The 15,517-nt window shown below is 50.9% G+C and overlaps 1 protein-coding gene across 1 annotated transcript in view; it reads left to right on the top strand.

The window, feature by feature from the left end:
• NUP43 (nucleoporin 43) overlaps positions 1-15,517 on the top strand; it is a 47,488-nt gene that overhangs the window by 12,157 nt on the left and 19,814 nt on the right. Inside the window, exon 5 of the mRNA XM_078877717.1 lies at positions 8,432-8,567. Within this exon, the coding sequence (XP_078733843.1) occupies positions 8,432-8,567 (136 nt within the window). The remainder of the gene's footprint in view (positions 1-8,431; positions 8,568-15,517) is intronic.

Here is a 15,517-nt window from a genome sequence, read left to right as displayed (position 1 = left end):
ATCACCACTACCATCACCACCATCACCACCACCATCACCACTATCACCACCACCATCATCACCATCACCACCATTACCACCATCACCACTATCACCACCACCACCATCACCACTATCATCACCACTATCACCACCACCACCATCATCATCACCACCATCATCACCATCATCACCATCACCACTATCACCACCACCACCACCACTATCACCACCATCACCACTATCACCACCATCACCACCATCACCACTACCATCACCACCATCACCACCACCATCACCACTATCACCACCACCATCATCACCATCACCACCATTACCACCATCACCACTATCACCACCACCACCATCACCACTATCATCACCACTATCACCACCATCATCATCACCACCATCATCACCATCATCACCATCACCACTATCACCACCACCACCACCGCCACTATCACCACCATCACCACTATCACCACTATCACCACCATCACCACCATCACCACCACCATCACCACCACCATCACCACTATCACCACCACCATCATCACCATCACCACCATTACCACCATCACCACTATCACCACCACCACCATCACCACTATCACCACCACCACCACCATCATCATCACCACCATCATCACCATCATCACCATCATCACCATCACCACCACCACCACCATCATCATCACCACCACCACCACCACCACCACTATCACCACCATCACCACTATCACCACCATCACCACCATCACCACCATCACCACTATCACCACCATCACCACTATCACCACCATCACCACCACCATCACCACCACCACCACTATCACCACTACCATCACCACCATCACCACCATCACCACCATCACCACTATCACCACCATCACCATTATCACCACCATCACCACCATCAACACCACCACCAACACCACCACCATCACCACCATCACCACTATCATCACCATCACCACTATCACCACCACCATCATCATCACCACCACTATCACCACCATCACCACTATCACCATCACCACCACCATCACCACCATCACCACCATCACCACCATCACCACCATCACCACTATCACCACCACCACCACCATCACCACTATCATCACCATCACCACTATCACCACCACCACCACCATCATCACCATCATCACCATCACCACTATCACCACCACCACCACCATCATCACCACCACTATCACCACCATCACCACCATCACCACCATCACCACCATCACCACTACCATCACCACCATCACCACCATCATCATCACCACCATCATCACCATCATCACCATCACCACTATCACCACCACCACCACCACCACCACTATCACCACCATCACCACTATCACCACCATCACCACCATCACCACTACCATCACCACCATCACCACCACCATCACCACTATCACCACCACCATCATCACCATCACCACCATTACCACCATCACCACTATCACCACCATTACCACCATCACCACTATCACCACCACCACCATCACCACTATCACCACCACCACCACTATCACCACCATCACCACCATCATCATCACCACCATCATCACCATCATCACCACCACCACCATCATCACCACCACTATCACCATCATCACCACCACTATCACCACCATCACCACTATCACCACCATCACCACCATCACCACCATCACCACTACCATCACCACCATCACCACCACCATCACCACTATCGCCACCACCATCATCACCATTACCACCATTACCACCATCACCACTATCACCACCACCACCATCACCACTATCATCACCACTATCACCACCACCACCATCATCATCACCACCATCATCACCATCATCACCATCATCACTATCACCACCACCACCACCACCATCATCACCACCACTATCACCACCATCACCACCATCACCACCATCACCACCACCACCACTATCACCACCATCACCACTATCACCACCATCACCACCACCACCATCACCACCACCATCACCACTATCACCATCACCACCATCACCACCATCACCACTATCACCACCATCACCACTATCACCACCACCATCACCACCATCACCACCATCACCACCATCACCACTATCACCACCATCACCACTATCACCACCATCACCACCACCACCATCACCACCACCACCACCATCATCACCACCACTATCACCACCACCACCATCATCACCACTACCATCACCACCATCACCACTATCACCACTATCACCACCATCACCACCACCACCATCACCACCATCACCACCACCATCACCACCACCATCACCACCATCACCACCACCAACGTACTCTTTGGTTCTTTCGGTAAAGTCACGTGAGTAGGAAAATAAAATGAATTAAATGACGACGTTTCGGGCGCAACACAAGCGTCCGTCATCAGGTGGGACAACCGCGGCACGAAACAATTGCTCTCTTAGGGCGGTGCTGAAATGCTGCCCCGCTCCGTGTGAACTGTGTGTGTACTGTGTGTGTGTACTGTGTGTGTACTGTGTGTGAACTGTGTGTGAACTGTGTGTGTACTGTGTGTGAACTGTGTGTGTACTGTGTGTGTGTACTGTGTGTGTACTGTGTGTGTACTGTGTGTGTGTACTGTGTGTGTGTACTGTGTGAATTGTAGCGGGTACTTTGTGTGTGAACTGTGTGTGTGTACTGTGTGTACTGTGTGTGTGTACTGTGTGAATTGTAGCAGGTACTTTGTGTGTGAACTGTGTGTGAACTGTGTGTATTGTGTGTGTACTGTGTGTGTGTACTGTGTGTGTGTACTGTGTGTGTGTACTGTGTGTGTGTACTGTGTGAATTGTAGCGGGTACTTTGTGTGTGAACTGTGTGTGAACTGTGTGTATTGTGTGTGTACTGTGTGTGTGTACTGTGTGTGTGTACTGTGTGTGTGTACTGTGTGTACTGTGTGTGTGTACTGTGTGTGTGTACTGTGTGTGTGTACTGTGTGTGTACTGTGTGTGTGTACTGTGTGTGTGTACTGTGTGAATTGTAGCGGGTACTGTGTGTGTACTGTGTGTGTACTGTGTGTGTGTACTGTGTGTGTGTACTGTGTGAATTGTAGCAGGTACTTTGTGTGTGAACTGTGTGTGAACTGTGTGTATTGTGTGTGTACTGTGTGTGTGTACTGTGTGTGTGTACTGTGTGTGTGTACTGTGTGTGTGTACTGTGTGAATTGTAGCGGGTACTTTGTGTGTGAACTGTGTGTGAACTGTGTGTATTGTGTGTGTACTGTGTGTGTGTACTGTGTGTGTACTGTGTGTGTGTACTGTGTGTGTGTACTGTGTGTGTGTACTGTGTGAATTGTAGCGGGTACTGTGTGTGTACTGTGTGTGTACTGTGTGTGTGTACTGTGTGAATTGTAGCAGGTACTTTGTGTGTGAACTGTGTGTGAACTGTGTGTATTGTGTGTGTACTGTGTGTGTGTACTGTGTGTGTGTACTGTGTGTGTGTACTGTGTGTACTGTGTGTGTGTACTGTGTGTGTGTACTGTGTGAATTGTAGCAGGTACTTTGTGTGTGAACTGTGTGTGAACTGTGTGTGTACTGTGTGAATTGTAGCGGGTACTGTGTGTGTACTGTGTGTGTACTGTGTGTGTGAACTGTGTGTGAACTGTGTGTGAACTGTGTGTGTACTGTGTGTGTACTGTGTGTACTGTGTGTGTATACTGTGTGTGTGTACTGTGTGTGTGAACTGTGTGTGTACTGTGTGTGTACTGTGTGTGTACTGTGTGTACTGTGTGTGTGTACTGTGTGTGAACTGTGTGTGTACTGTGTGAATTGTAGCGGGTACTGTGTGTGTACTGTGTGTGTACTGTGTGTGTGAACTGTGTGTGAACTGTGTGTGTACTGTGTGTGTACTGTGTGTGTACTGTGTGTACTGTGTGTGTGTACTGTGTGAATTGTAGCAGGTACTTTGTGTGTGAACTGTGTGAACTGTGTGTGTACTGTGTGAATTGTAGCGGGTACTGTGTGTGAACTGTGTGTGTACTGTGTGTGTACTGTGTGTGTACTGTGTGTGTGTACTGTGTGTACTGTGTGTACTGTGTGTGAACTGTGTGTACTGTGTGTGTATACTGTGTGTGTGTACTGTGTGTGTGTACTGTGTGTGTGTACTGTGTGAATTGTAGCAGGTACTTTGTGTGTGAACTGTGTGAACTGTGTGTGTGAACTGTGTGTGTACTGTGTGAATTGTAGCGGGTACTGTGTGTGAACTGTGTGTGAACTGTGTGTGTACTGTGTGTGAACTGTGTGTGTACTGTGTGTGTACTGTGTGTGTACTGGGTGTGTGTACTGTGTGTGTACTGTGTGTGTACTGTGTGTGTACTGTGTGTGTACTGTGTGTGTACTGTGTGAATTGTAGCAGGTACTTTGTGTGTGAACTGTGTGAACTGTGTGTGTGTGTACTGTGTGTACTGTGTGAATTGTAGCGGGTACTTTGTGTGTGAACTGTGTGTGAACTGTGTGTGTACTGTGTGTGTACTGTGTGTGTACTGTGTGTACTGTGTGAATTGTAGCGGGTACTTTGTGTGTGAACTGTGTGTGAACTGTGTGTGTACTGTGTGTGAACTGTGTGTGTGTACTGTGTGTACTGTGTGAATTGTAGCGGGTACTTTGTGTGTGAACTGTGTGTGAACTGTGTGTGAACTGTGTGTGTACTGTGTGTGTACTGTGTGTGTGAACTGTGTGTGAACTGTGTGTGAACTGTGTGTGAACTGTGTGTGTACTGTGTGTGTACTGTGTGTGTGTACTGTGTGTGAACTGTGTGTGAACTGTGTGTGAACTGTGTGTGAACTGTGTGTGAACTGTGTGTGTACTGTGTGTGTACTGTGTGTGTACTGTGTGTGTGTACTGTGTGTGTGTACTGTGTGTGTACTGTGTGTGAACTGTGTGTGTACTGTGTGTGTGTACTGTGTGTACTGTGTGTGTGTACTGTGTGAATTGTAGCAGGTACTTTGTGTGTGAACTGTGTGAACTGTGTGAACTGTGTGAACTGTGTGTGAACTGTGAACTGTGTGTGTGTACTGTGTGTGTACTGTGTGAATTGTAGCAGGTACTTTGTGTGTGAACTGTGTGAACTGTGTGAACTGTGTGTGAACTGTGTGAACTGTGTGTGAACTGTGAACTGTGTGTGAACTGTGTGTGTACTGTGTGTGTGAACTGTGTGTGTACTGTGTGAATTGTAGCAGGTACTTTGTGTGTGAACTGTGTGTGTACTGTGTGTGTGAACTGTGTGTGTACTGTGTGAATTGTAGCGGGTACTTTGTGTGTGAACTGTGTGTGAACTGTGTGTACTGTGTGTGAACTGTGTGTGAACTGTGTGTGTGAACTGTGTGTGTACTGTGTGAATTGTAGCGGGTACTGTGTGTGAACTGTGTGTGTGAACTGTGTGTGTGAACTGTGTGTGTGAACTGTGTGTGTGAACTGTGTGTGTGAACTGTGTGTGTGAACTGTGTGTACTGTGTGTGTGAACTGTGTGTACTGTGTGTACTGTGTGTGTGAACTGTGTGTGAACTGTGTGTGTGAACTGTGTGTGTACTGTGTGAATTGTAGCGGGTACTGTGTGTGTACTGTGTGTGAACTGTGTGTGTGAACTGTGTGTGTGAACTGTGTGTGAACTGTGTGTGTGAACTGTGTGTGTGAACTGTGTGTGAACTGTGTGTGTGAACTGTGTGTGAACTGTGTGTGTGAACTGTGTGTGAACTGTGTGTGTGAACTGTGTGTGTGAACTGTGTGTGTGAACTGTGTGTGTGAACTGTGTGTGTGAACTGTGTGTGAACTGTGTGTGAACTGTGTGTGAACTGTGTGTGTGAACTGTGTGTGTGAACTGTGTGTGAACTGTGTGTGTGAACTGTGTGTGTGAACTGTGTGTGAACTGTGTGTGAACTGTGTGTGTGAACTGTGTGTGTGAACTGTGTGTGTGAACTGTGTGTGAACTGTGTGTGAACTGTGTGTGTGAACTGTGTGTGAACTGTGTGTGTGAACTGTGTGTGTGAACTGTGTGTGTGAACTGTGTGTGAACTGTGTGTGTGAACTGTGTGTGTGAACTGTGTGTGTGAACTGTGTGTGTGAACTGTGTGTGTGAACTGTGTGTGTGAACTGTGTGTGTGAACTGTGTGTGTGAACTGTGTGTGAACTGTGTGTGTACTGTGTGTGTACTGTGTGTGTACTGTGTGTGAACTGTGTGTGAACTGTGTGTGTACTGTGTGTGTGTACTGTGTGTGTGTACTGTGTGTACTGTGTGTGTACTGTGTGTGTGTACTGTGTGTGTGTACTGTGTGTGTGTACTGTGTGTACTGTGTGTGAACTGTGTGTGTGAACTGTGTGTGAACTGTGAACTGTGTGTGTGAACTGTGTGTGTACTGTGTGAATTGTAGCAGGTACTTTGTGTGTGAACTGTGTGTGAACTGTGTGTGAACTGTGTGTACTGTGTGTGTACTGTGTGTGTGTACTGTGTGAATTGTAGCAGGTACTTTGTGTGTGAACTGTGTGTGAACTGTGTGTGAACTGTGTGTGAACTGTGTGTGAACTGTGTGTGTACTGTGTGAATTGTAGCGGGTACTTTGTGTGTGAACTGTGTGTGAACTGTGTGTGTACTGTGTGTACTGTGTGTGTGAACTGTGTGTGTGAACTGTGTGTGTACTGTGTGAATTGTAGCGGGTACTTTGTGTGTGAACTGTGTGTGAACTGTGTGAACTGTGTGTACTGTGTGTGTGAACTGTGTGTGTACTGTGTGAATTGTAGCGGGTACTGTGTGTGAACTGTGTGAACTGTGTGTGAACTGTGTGTGTACTGTGTGAATTGTAGCGGGTACTGTGTGTGTGAACTGTGTGTGTACTGTGTGTGTACTGTGTGTGTATACTGTGTGTGAACTGTGTGTGTACTGTGTGAATTGTAGCGGGTACTTTGTGTGTGAACTGTGTGTGTACTGTGTGTGAACTGTGTGTGAACTGTGTGTGTACTGTGTGTGAACTGTGTGTGAACTGTGTGTGTACTGTGTGTGAACTGTGTGTGTACTGTGTGTGAACTGTGTGTGAACTGTGTGTGAACTGTGTGTACTGGGCAGAGGTGTGGACTCGAGTCATGTGACTTGGACTCGAGTCATGAATTTGATGACTTGCGACTCGACTTGGACTTGCATAACAATGACTTTGTCCCACCTCTGGTACTTTGTGTGTGAACTGTGTGTGAACTGTGTGTGTACTGTGTGTGTGTACTGTGTGTGTGTACCGTGTGCGTGTCCCGTGTGTGTGTACCGTGTGCGTGTCCCGTGTGCGTGTCCCGTGTGTGTGTACCGTGTGTGTGTCCCGTGTGTGTGTACCGTGTGCGTGTCCCGTGTGTGTGTACCGTGTGCGTGTCCCGTGTGTGTGTACCGTGTGCGTGTCCCGTGTGCGTGTCCCGTGTGTGTGTACCGTGTGTGTGTCCCGTGTGTGTGTACCGTGTGCGTGTCCCGTGTGTGTGTACCGTGTGCGTGTCCCGTGTGCGTGTCCCGTGTGTGTGTACCGTGTGTGTGTCCCGTGTGTGTGTACCGTGTGCGTGTCCCGTGTGTGTGTACCGTGTGCGTGTCCCGTGTGTGTGTACCGTGTGCGTGTCCCGTGTGCGTGTCCCGTGTGTGTGTACCGTGTGTGTGTCCCGTGTGTGTGTACCGTGTGCGTGTCCCGTGTGTGTGTACCGTGTGCGTGTCCCGTGTGCGTGTCCCGTGTGTGTGTACCGTGTGTGTGTCCCGTGTGTGTGTACCGTGTGCGTGTCCCGTGTGTGTGTACCGTGTGCGTGTCCCGTGTGCGTGTCCCGTGTGTGTGTACCGTGTGTGTGTCCCGTGTGTGTGTACCGTGTGCGTGTCCCGTGTGTGTGTACCGTGTGCGTGTCCCGTGTGTGTGTACCGTGTGTGTGTCCCGTGTGTGTGTACCGTGTGCGTGTCCCGTGTGTGTGTACCGTGTGTGTGTACCGTGTGCGTGTCCCGTGTGCGTGTACCGTGTGTGTGTACCGTGTGTGTGTACCGTGTGCGTGTCCCGTGTGTGTGTACCGTGTGTGTGTACCGTGTGCGTGTCCCGTGTGTGTGTACCGTGTGTGTGTACCGTGTGTGTGTACCGTGTGTGTGTACCGTGTGTGTGTACCGTGTGCGTGTCCCGTGTGCGTGTACCGTGTGTGTGTACCGCGTGTACTATGTGTCCCGTGTGTGTGTCCCGTGTGTGTGTCCCGTGTGTGTGTCCCGTGTGTGTGTATCGCGTGTGTGTACCGTGTGTGTGTGTACCGTGTGTGTGTGTACCGCGTGTGTGTACCGCGTGTACTATGTGTACCGTGTGTGTGTATCGCGTGTGTACCGTGTGTACTCTGTGTACCGCGTGTACTCTGTGTACCGTGTGTGTGTACCGTGTGCGTGTACCGTGTGTGTGTACCGTGTGTGCGCGATGCTCAGACTGGGCGGACTGCACGTCCCTGCATGCCGTGCGGCACGCCACCTCATCGGGCGTCCTCGCCGTCAACTCGGTGGGGCAGCTGAAGCACTGGGACTTGCGCAGAGACAACCTCGAGCCCACCGCCATCATGGCCTCGTGAGTGTGTGTGGTGTGATTGTGGTGTGATTGTGGTGTGTGGTTTGTGGTGTGTGTGGTGTGATTGTGGTGTGATTGTGGTGTGATTGTGGTGTGTGGTGTGTGTGGTGTGTGTGTGTGTGGTGTGTGTGTGGTTTGTGTGGTGTGTTTGTGGGGTGTGTGTGGTTTGTGTGGTGTGTGTGTGTGTGGTGTGATTGTGGTGTGAGTGTGGGGTGTGGTGTGTGTGTGTGGTGTGAGTGTGTGGTGTGTGCGTGGTGAGTGTGTGTGGGGTGATTGTGGTGTGATTGTGTGTGGTGTGTGTGATTGTGGTGTGATTGTGGTGTGATTGTGTGTGGTGTGTGTGTGTGATGTGTGTGTGTCTGTGATTGTGGTGTGATTGTGGTGTGATTGTGTGTGGTGTGTGTGTGTTGTGTGTGGTGTGTGTGTGTGTGTGGTGTGTGTGTGGTTTGTGTGGTGTGTTTGTGGTGTGTGTGTGGTTTGTGTGGTGTGTGTGTGTGTGGTGTGATTGTGGTGTGAGTGTGGGGTGTGGGGTGTGGTGTGAGTGTGTGGTGTGTGCGTGGTGAGTGTGTGTGGTGTGATTGTGGTGTGATTGTGGTTTGTGTGGTGTGTGTGTGGTGTGATTGTGGTGTGAGTGTGTGTGGTGTGTGTGTGTGGTGTGTGTGTGTGTGGTGTGTGTGTGGTGTGTGTGTGGTGTGATTGTGGTGTGATTGTGGTGTGTGGTTTGTGTGGTGTGTGGTGTGTGTGGTGTGTGTGTGGTGTGATTGTGGTGTGTGTGTGTGTGTGTAGTGTGTGTGTGGTGTGTGTGTGTGGTGTGATTGTGGTGTGTGTGTGGTGTGTGTGTGTGGTGTGTGTGTGTGGTGTGATTGTGGTGTGTGTGTGTGTGGTGTGTGGTGTGGTGTGAGTGTGTGGTGTGTGTGTGTGGTGTGTGTGTGTGTGGTGTGTGGTGTGATTGTGGTGTGTGGTGTGGTGTGTGTGTGTGGTGTGATTGTGGTGTGATTGTGGTGTGAGTGTGGGGTGTGTGTGGTGAGTGTGTGGTGTGTGCGTGGTGAGTGTGTGTGGTGTGATTGTGGTGTGATTGTGGTGTGTGGTGTGTGGTTTGTGTGTGTGGTGTGTGGTTTGTGTGTGTGGTGTGAGTGTGGTGTGTTTGTGGTGTGTGTGTGGTTTGTGTGGTGTGTGGTTTGTGTGGTGTGATTGTGGTGTGTGTGTGTGGTGTGATTGTGGTGTGTGTGTGTGTGGTGTGTGTAGTGTGTGTGTGTGGTGTGTGTGTGTGGTGTGATTGTGGTGTGTGTGTGGTGTGTGTGTGGTGTGTGTCTGGTGTGATTGTGGTGTGTGTGTGGTGTGTGTGTGTGGTGTGTGTGTGGTGTGTGTGTGGTGTGTGTGTGTGGTGTGATTGTGGTGTGTGTGTGGTGTGTGTGTGGTGTGTGGTTTGTGTGGTGTGTGTGTGTGTGTGGTGTGTGTGTGGTTTGTGTGGTGTGTGTGTGTGTGGTGTGATTGTGGTGTGTGGTTTGTGTGGTGTGTGGTGTGTGTGTGTGGTTTGTGTGGTGTGTGTGTGTGGTGTGATTGTGGTGTGATTGTGGTGTGAGTGTGGGGTGTGTGTGGTGTGTGTAGTGTGTGTGTGGTGTGGGTGTGGGGTGTGGTGTGTGTGTGTGTGTGGTGTGTGCGTGGTGAGTGTGTGTGGTGTGATTGTGGTGTGATTGTGGTGTGTGTGTGGTGTGTGTGTGGTGTGAGTGTGTGTGTGTGGTGTGTGTGTGGTTTGTGTGGTGTGTGTGTGTGTGGTGTGATTGTGGTGTGTGGTTTGTGTGGTGTGTGTGTGTGTGGTGTGTGTGTGTGGTTTGTGTGGTGTGTGTGGTGTGATTGTGGTGTGATTGTGGTGTGAGTGTGGGGTGTGTGTGGTGTGTGTAGTGTGTGTGTGGTGTGGGTGTGGGGTGTGGTGTGTGTGTGTGTGGTGTGGTGGTGTGTGTGGTGTGTGTGGTGTGATTGTGGTGTGATTGTGGTGTGTGTGTGGTGTGTGTGTGGTGTGAGTGTGTGTGTGTGGTGTGTGTGTGGTGTGTGTGGTGTGAGTGTGTGGTGTGTGCGTGGTGAGTGTGTGTGGTGTGATTGTGGTGTGGGTGTGTGTGTGTGTGTGTGGTGTGTGTGTGTGGTGTGTGTGTGTGGTGTGTGGTGTGTGTGTGTGGTGTGTGTGTGTGGTGTGATTGTGGTGTGTGTGTGTGGTGTGTGCGTGTCAGTGTGTGTGTCAGTGTGTGTCAAGGCGGTGGTGCAGGGTCGCAAACGGGTTTTGATTCCTTACCCGTACCCGGCCGTACCCGTACCCTACCCGTACCCGGCCGGGTATCGGGTAGGGTACGGGTACGGGGACCCGATTGCAACCTCTGGGATGAAGCCATGTTGCAGGCGCGGGTGGGTTGATTCTAGGAACTTGAATTGTGAGAAGAGACAAGACGTTGGGAAATGAGTGAAAACGGTGACTCACCAGTGACTCACGGCCTACCCGTACCCGGCCGCACCAGGGTCGCAAACTCTCCCACTCACTCACTCACCCACCCACCCACTAATTCAGCTACTCACTCACCCACTCACTCACTCACCCACTCACTCACCCACTCACTCACCCACTCACCCACTCACTCACTCACCCACCCACTCACTCACCCACTCACCCACGCACTCACCCACCCACTAATTCAGCTACTCACTCACCCACCCACTCACGAACTCACTCACCCACTCACCCACGCACCCACTTACTCACCCACCAACCAGAGGTCGCAAACGGGTTTTGATTCCTTACCCGTACCCGGCCGCACCAGGGTCGCAAACGGCTACCCGTACCCGGCCGGGTACGGGTAGCCGGGTATCGGGTAGGGTACGGGTATCGGGTACCCGATTGCGACCTCTGGTGTCAGTGTGTGTCAAGGCGGTAGTGTAACGTTTAGCGCTACGCTGCGCTATGAACCCGGCGACACGAGTTCGATTCCCGCTCACGGCCAACACCGGTGACGATTATCTGAACCGGTCCCGGGCCTCCCCTAGGTCGACTCAGCCTCAAATGAGTACCTGGTGCGGTGTGTAAACATCGCCACTGGGGAGACAAAGGCGGCCGGGCGTGGTGCTGGCCAACCACCCCCTCGTGTGCCGTTCCGGCCTTCATAGGTGCTCGCTAACAGCACTTGCCTCTGCAGTCTGTTAAGGCTATACAGGGGATATTTTGTCAAGGGCTATGATACCATCAGTAGGCCTGGGCTCTGGGTTGTTCTTCGTGCTTTCGGAGTCCCTGACACTCTGCTCACGATCATTAAGGACCTTCATGATGGTGAGCAGGCCCGGGTAAAACTACGTGGCCGGGAGTCGGAGCCATTCCCTGTGCGACAGGGATGTCCTCTGGCTCCCACATTATTTAGCATCTATTTCGACCACGTAGTTCGTGAAGCCTTCAATAGCTGTACCGGGGGAATTTCCATCTGGTACAGATACAATGGGAGGCTGATCGATGCCTTATCCGGTCAAGGAATGGCTCCCTATTGGTCAACCACGTTATGTATGCCGATGATTTGGTAATAGCTGCTCATTCAGAAGAGGAGTTGGAGACGCTGCTGCTGAGACTGGAGCGTGCCACTAAGAGGTGGGGCCTTACCATCAGCCCCACCAAAACTAAGCACATGGATGCGTATTTTGTACCATCGGACAATCCACCCACACAACTCCCAATTGGTGATAGGGCAGTTTTGGAGGGAGTGGAGAGTTTCCCATACCTGGGCAGTGTGCTCATGACCGGCTCCAGTTTGACAGCAGAGGTCTCACTCCGAATCAGTCGAGCGGCATTATCTTTTCATCGGTTGCGTAACGCTGTGTGGAAGCTACCTGGTCTGTCGCTCCGCACGAAGCTTCAGGTCTTCTCGGCCACGGTCATTCCCTCCCTTCTTTACGCTTGCGAAACATAGACCCCCCTAATGGAGCGTCTTCGCAGGTTGGAAACATTTAGGCTGGCCTGCCTACGATCCATCCTGGGTTTAACCTGCAGGCTGGATTGTGTGAGGAGCTCACAAATCCTTGAAAGATCTGGACAAAGTCCCATTGGTGAGCTCCTCCGGCAGGCAAGGCTGCGTTGGCTCGGTCATGTAGCCCGCATGCCCAGCCACCGCATGCCCAAACAGGTAAAGTCACGTAGAAGGGAAGTAATAAAATAATAAAAATAAAACACAATAAAATAATTCTCACGACGTTTCGGCCACAACGCAAGCAGCCGTCTTCAGGTGAAAACCAGGTCCGTCGAGGCGACAGAGTCTGAATGAAACAGCACACGAGCTTGGAGCGTATATATAAGCTGGGCGCCTTGACAACGGAATTTGCATATCAAGAGGAATTTAGCATATTTATGGGAAATGCAGGAATGTGATTAGTACTACATATGCATGTGCATTATGCAGGATTAACAGCATCAAAGGGAGCTGCAGTTGCTGCTGCTGCTGCTGCTGCTGCAGTTGCTGCTGCTGCTGCAATTGCTGCTGCTGCAGTTGCTGCTGCTGCAGCAGCTGCTGCAGCAGCTGCTGCTGCAGCAGCTGCTGCTGCAATTGCTGCTGCTGCAGTTGCTGCAGTTGCTGCTGCTGCAATTGCTGCTGCTGCAGTTGCTGCTGCTGCAGTTGCTGCTGCTGCAGTTGTTGCTGCTGCTGCTGCTGCTGCAGTTGCTGCTGCTGCTGCAGTTGCTGCTGCTGCTGCTGCAGTTGCTGCTGCTGCCGCAGTTGCTGCTGCTGCAGTTGCTGCTGCTGCTGCAGTTGCTGCTGCTGCAGTTGCTGCTGCTGCCGCAGTTGCTGCTGCTGCAGTTGCTGCTGCTGCAGTTGCTGCTGCTGCTGCTGCTGCTGCAGTTGCTGCTGCTGCCGCAGTTGCTGCTGCTGCAGTTGCTGCTGCTGCTGCAGTTGCTGCTGCTGCAGTTGCTGCTGCTGCCGCAGTTGCTGCTGCTGCAGTTGCTGCTGCTGCAGTTGCTGCTGCTGCTGCTGCTGCTGCAGTTGCTGCTGCTGCCGCAGTTGCTGCTGCTGCAGTTGCTGCTGCTGCCGCAGTTGCTGCTGCTGCAGTTACTGTCTTATCCATTTTAATATAACACCATGTATCACTCTACGCACCCCAACGTGCATCACACTGCTGCACATCTACTATACAATTACGACACCATACATCACTCTGCACACTGACGGAAACCACTCACCCACTGACACGACGGTCAATGGTACAGTGTATAGTGGCAGTGTTTGGCATTTGTGTGCTTGGTGCAGTGTGCAGAGTGATGTATGGTGTCGTAATTGTATAGTAGATGTGCAGCAGTGTGATGCACGTTGGGGTGGGTAGAGTGATACATGGTGTTATATTAAAATGGATAAGACAGTAACTGCAGCAGCAGCAACTGCGGCAGCAGCAGCAACTGCAGCAGCATCTGCATCAGCAGCAGCAGCAGCAACTGCAGCAGCAGCAACTGCAGCTTCCTTTGATGCTGTTAATCCTGCATAATGCACATGCATATGTAGTACTAATCACATTCCTGCATTTCCCATAAATATGCTAAATTCCACTTGATATGCAAATTCCTTTGTCAAGGCGCCCAGATTATATATACGCTCCAAGCTCGTGTGCTGTTTCATTCAGACTCTGTCGCCTCGACGGACCTGGTTTTCACCTGAGGACGGCTGCTTGCGTTGTGGCCGAAACGTCGTGAGAATTATTTTATTGTGTTTTATTTTTATTATTTTATTACTTCCCTTCTACGTGACTTTACCGAAAGAACCAAGAAGATGAATCCCTGCAGTCACGAAAGCTTTAAATCGAAATATGCCCAAACAGCTTTTGTTCGGCCGGATCGAGGGGGCTAAACGGGCGCGGCACGGGCTAGAGAAGAGATGGAGTGATGTGGTACAGGAGGACGTGGAGCTGAGTGGACTTGCCGATGACTGGTACCAGCGGTGTCAAGATCGGCCTCAGTGGAGGAGGCTCGTGAAGGACGCTACTGGGCAGTTGGAGGCAGTCGCCCTCCAACAACAACGGAGGGCGGAGGAGCGACGCTCACAACAACGAGCGGAGCGCCGGGTGGCTAAAGCACAGCAAGTTGGCACAGTAGGGGGCACAGGTGGTGCATCAGCCAGTCGTCTCGGTCAGTCGACCCGTGGCACCTGGGTCTGCCCCGTGACCTCCTGCCAGCGGGCGTTCGACACTTCACGTGGCCTTGGCGTGCACTTAGCCTGGCACAAGCGCTTTGGCGCCATCGCCGCCACCTAGTGGCGAATGGCAGTTGTTGGTGTTGTGTGTATCTCAGTGTGTGTGTGTATCTGTGTGTATCTGCGTGTGTAAGTGTGTGTGTGTATGTATCTCTGTGTGTGTGTGTATCTGTGTGTGTGTGTGTATCTCCGTGTGTATCTGTGTGTGTGTGTATCTCCGTGTGTGTGTATCTCAGTGTGTGTATCTGCGTGTGTAAGTGTGTGTGTGTATGTATCTCTGTGTGTGTATCTCCGTGTGTATATCTGTGTGTATCTCTGTGTGTGTGTATCTCAGTGTGTGTATCTCCGTGTGTATATCTGTGTGTGTGTGTGTGTATCTGTGTGTATCTCTGTGTGTATATCTGCGTGTGTAAGTGTGTGTGTGTGTATCTCCGTGTGTATATCTGTGTGTATCTCTGTGTGTGTGTGTATATCTGTGTGTATCTCTGTGTGTGTGTGTATCTCCGTGTGTATATCTGTGTGTATCTCTGTGTGTGTGTGTATATCTGTGTGTGTATCCCCGTGTGTATATCTGTGTGTATCTCTGTGTGTGTGGTATCTCAGTGTGTGTATCCCCGTGTGTATATCTGTGTGTATCTCTGTGTGTGTGTGTGTATCTGTGTGTATCTCCGTGTGTATATCTGTGTGTATCTCTGTGTGTGTGTGTATCTCCGTGTGTATATCTGTGTGTATCTCTGTGTGTGTGTGTATATC

The sequence above is a fragment of the Lampetra fluviatilis genome, chromosome 48 (assembly GCF_964198595.1).
Source record: "Lampetra fluviatilis chromosome 48, kcLamFluv1.1, whole genome shotgun sequence".
Classification (NCBI taxonomy): domain Eukaryota; kingdom Metazoa; phylum Chordata; class Hyperoartia; order Petromyzontiformes; family Petromyzontidae; genus Lampetra; species Lampetra fluviatilis.
This window is presented reverse-complemented; position numbering and strand designations above follow the sequence as displayed.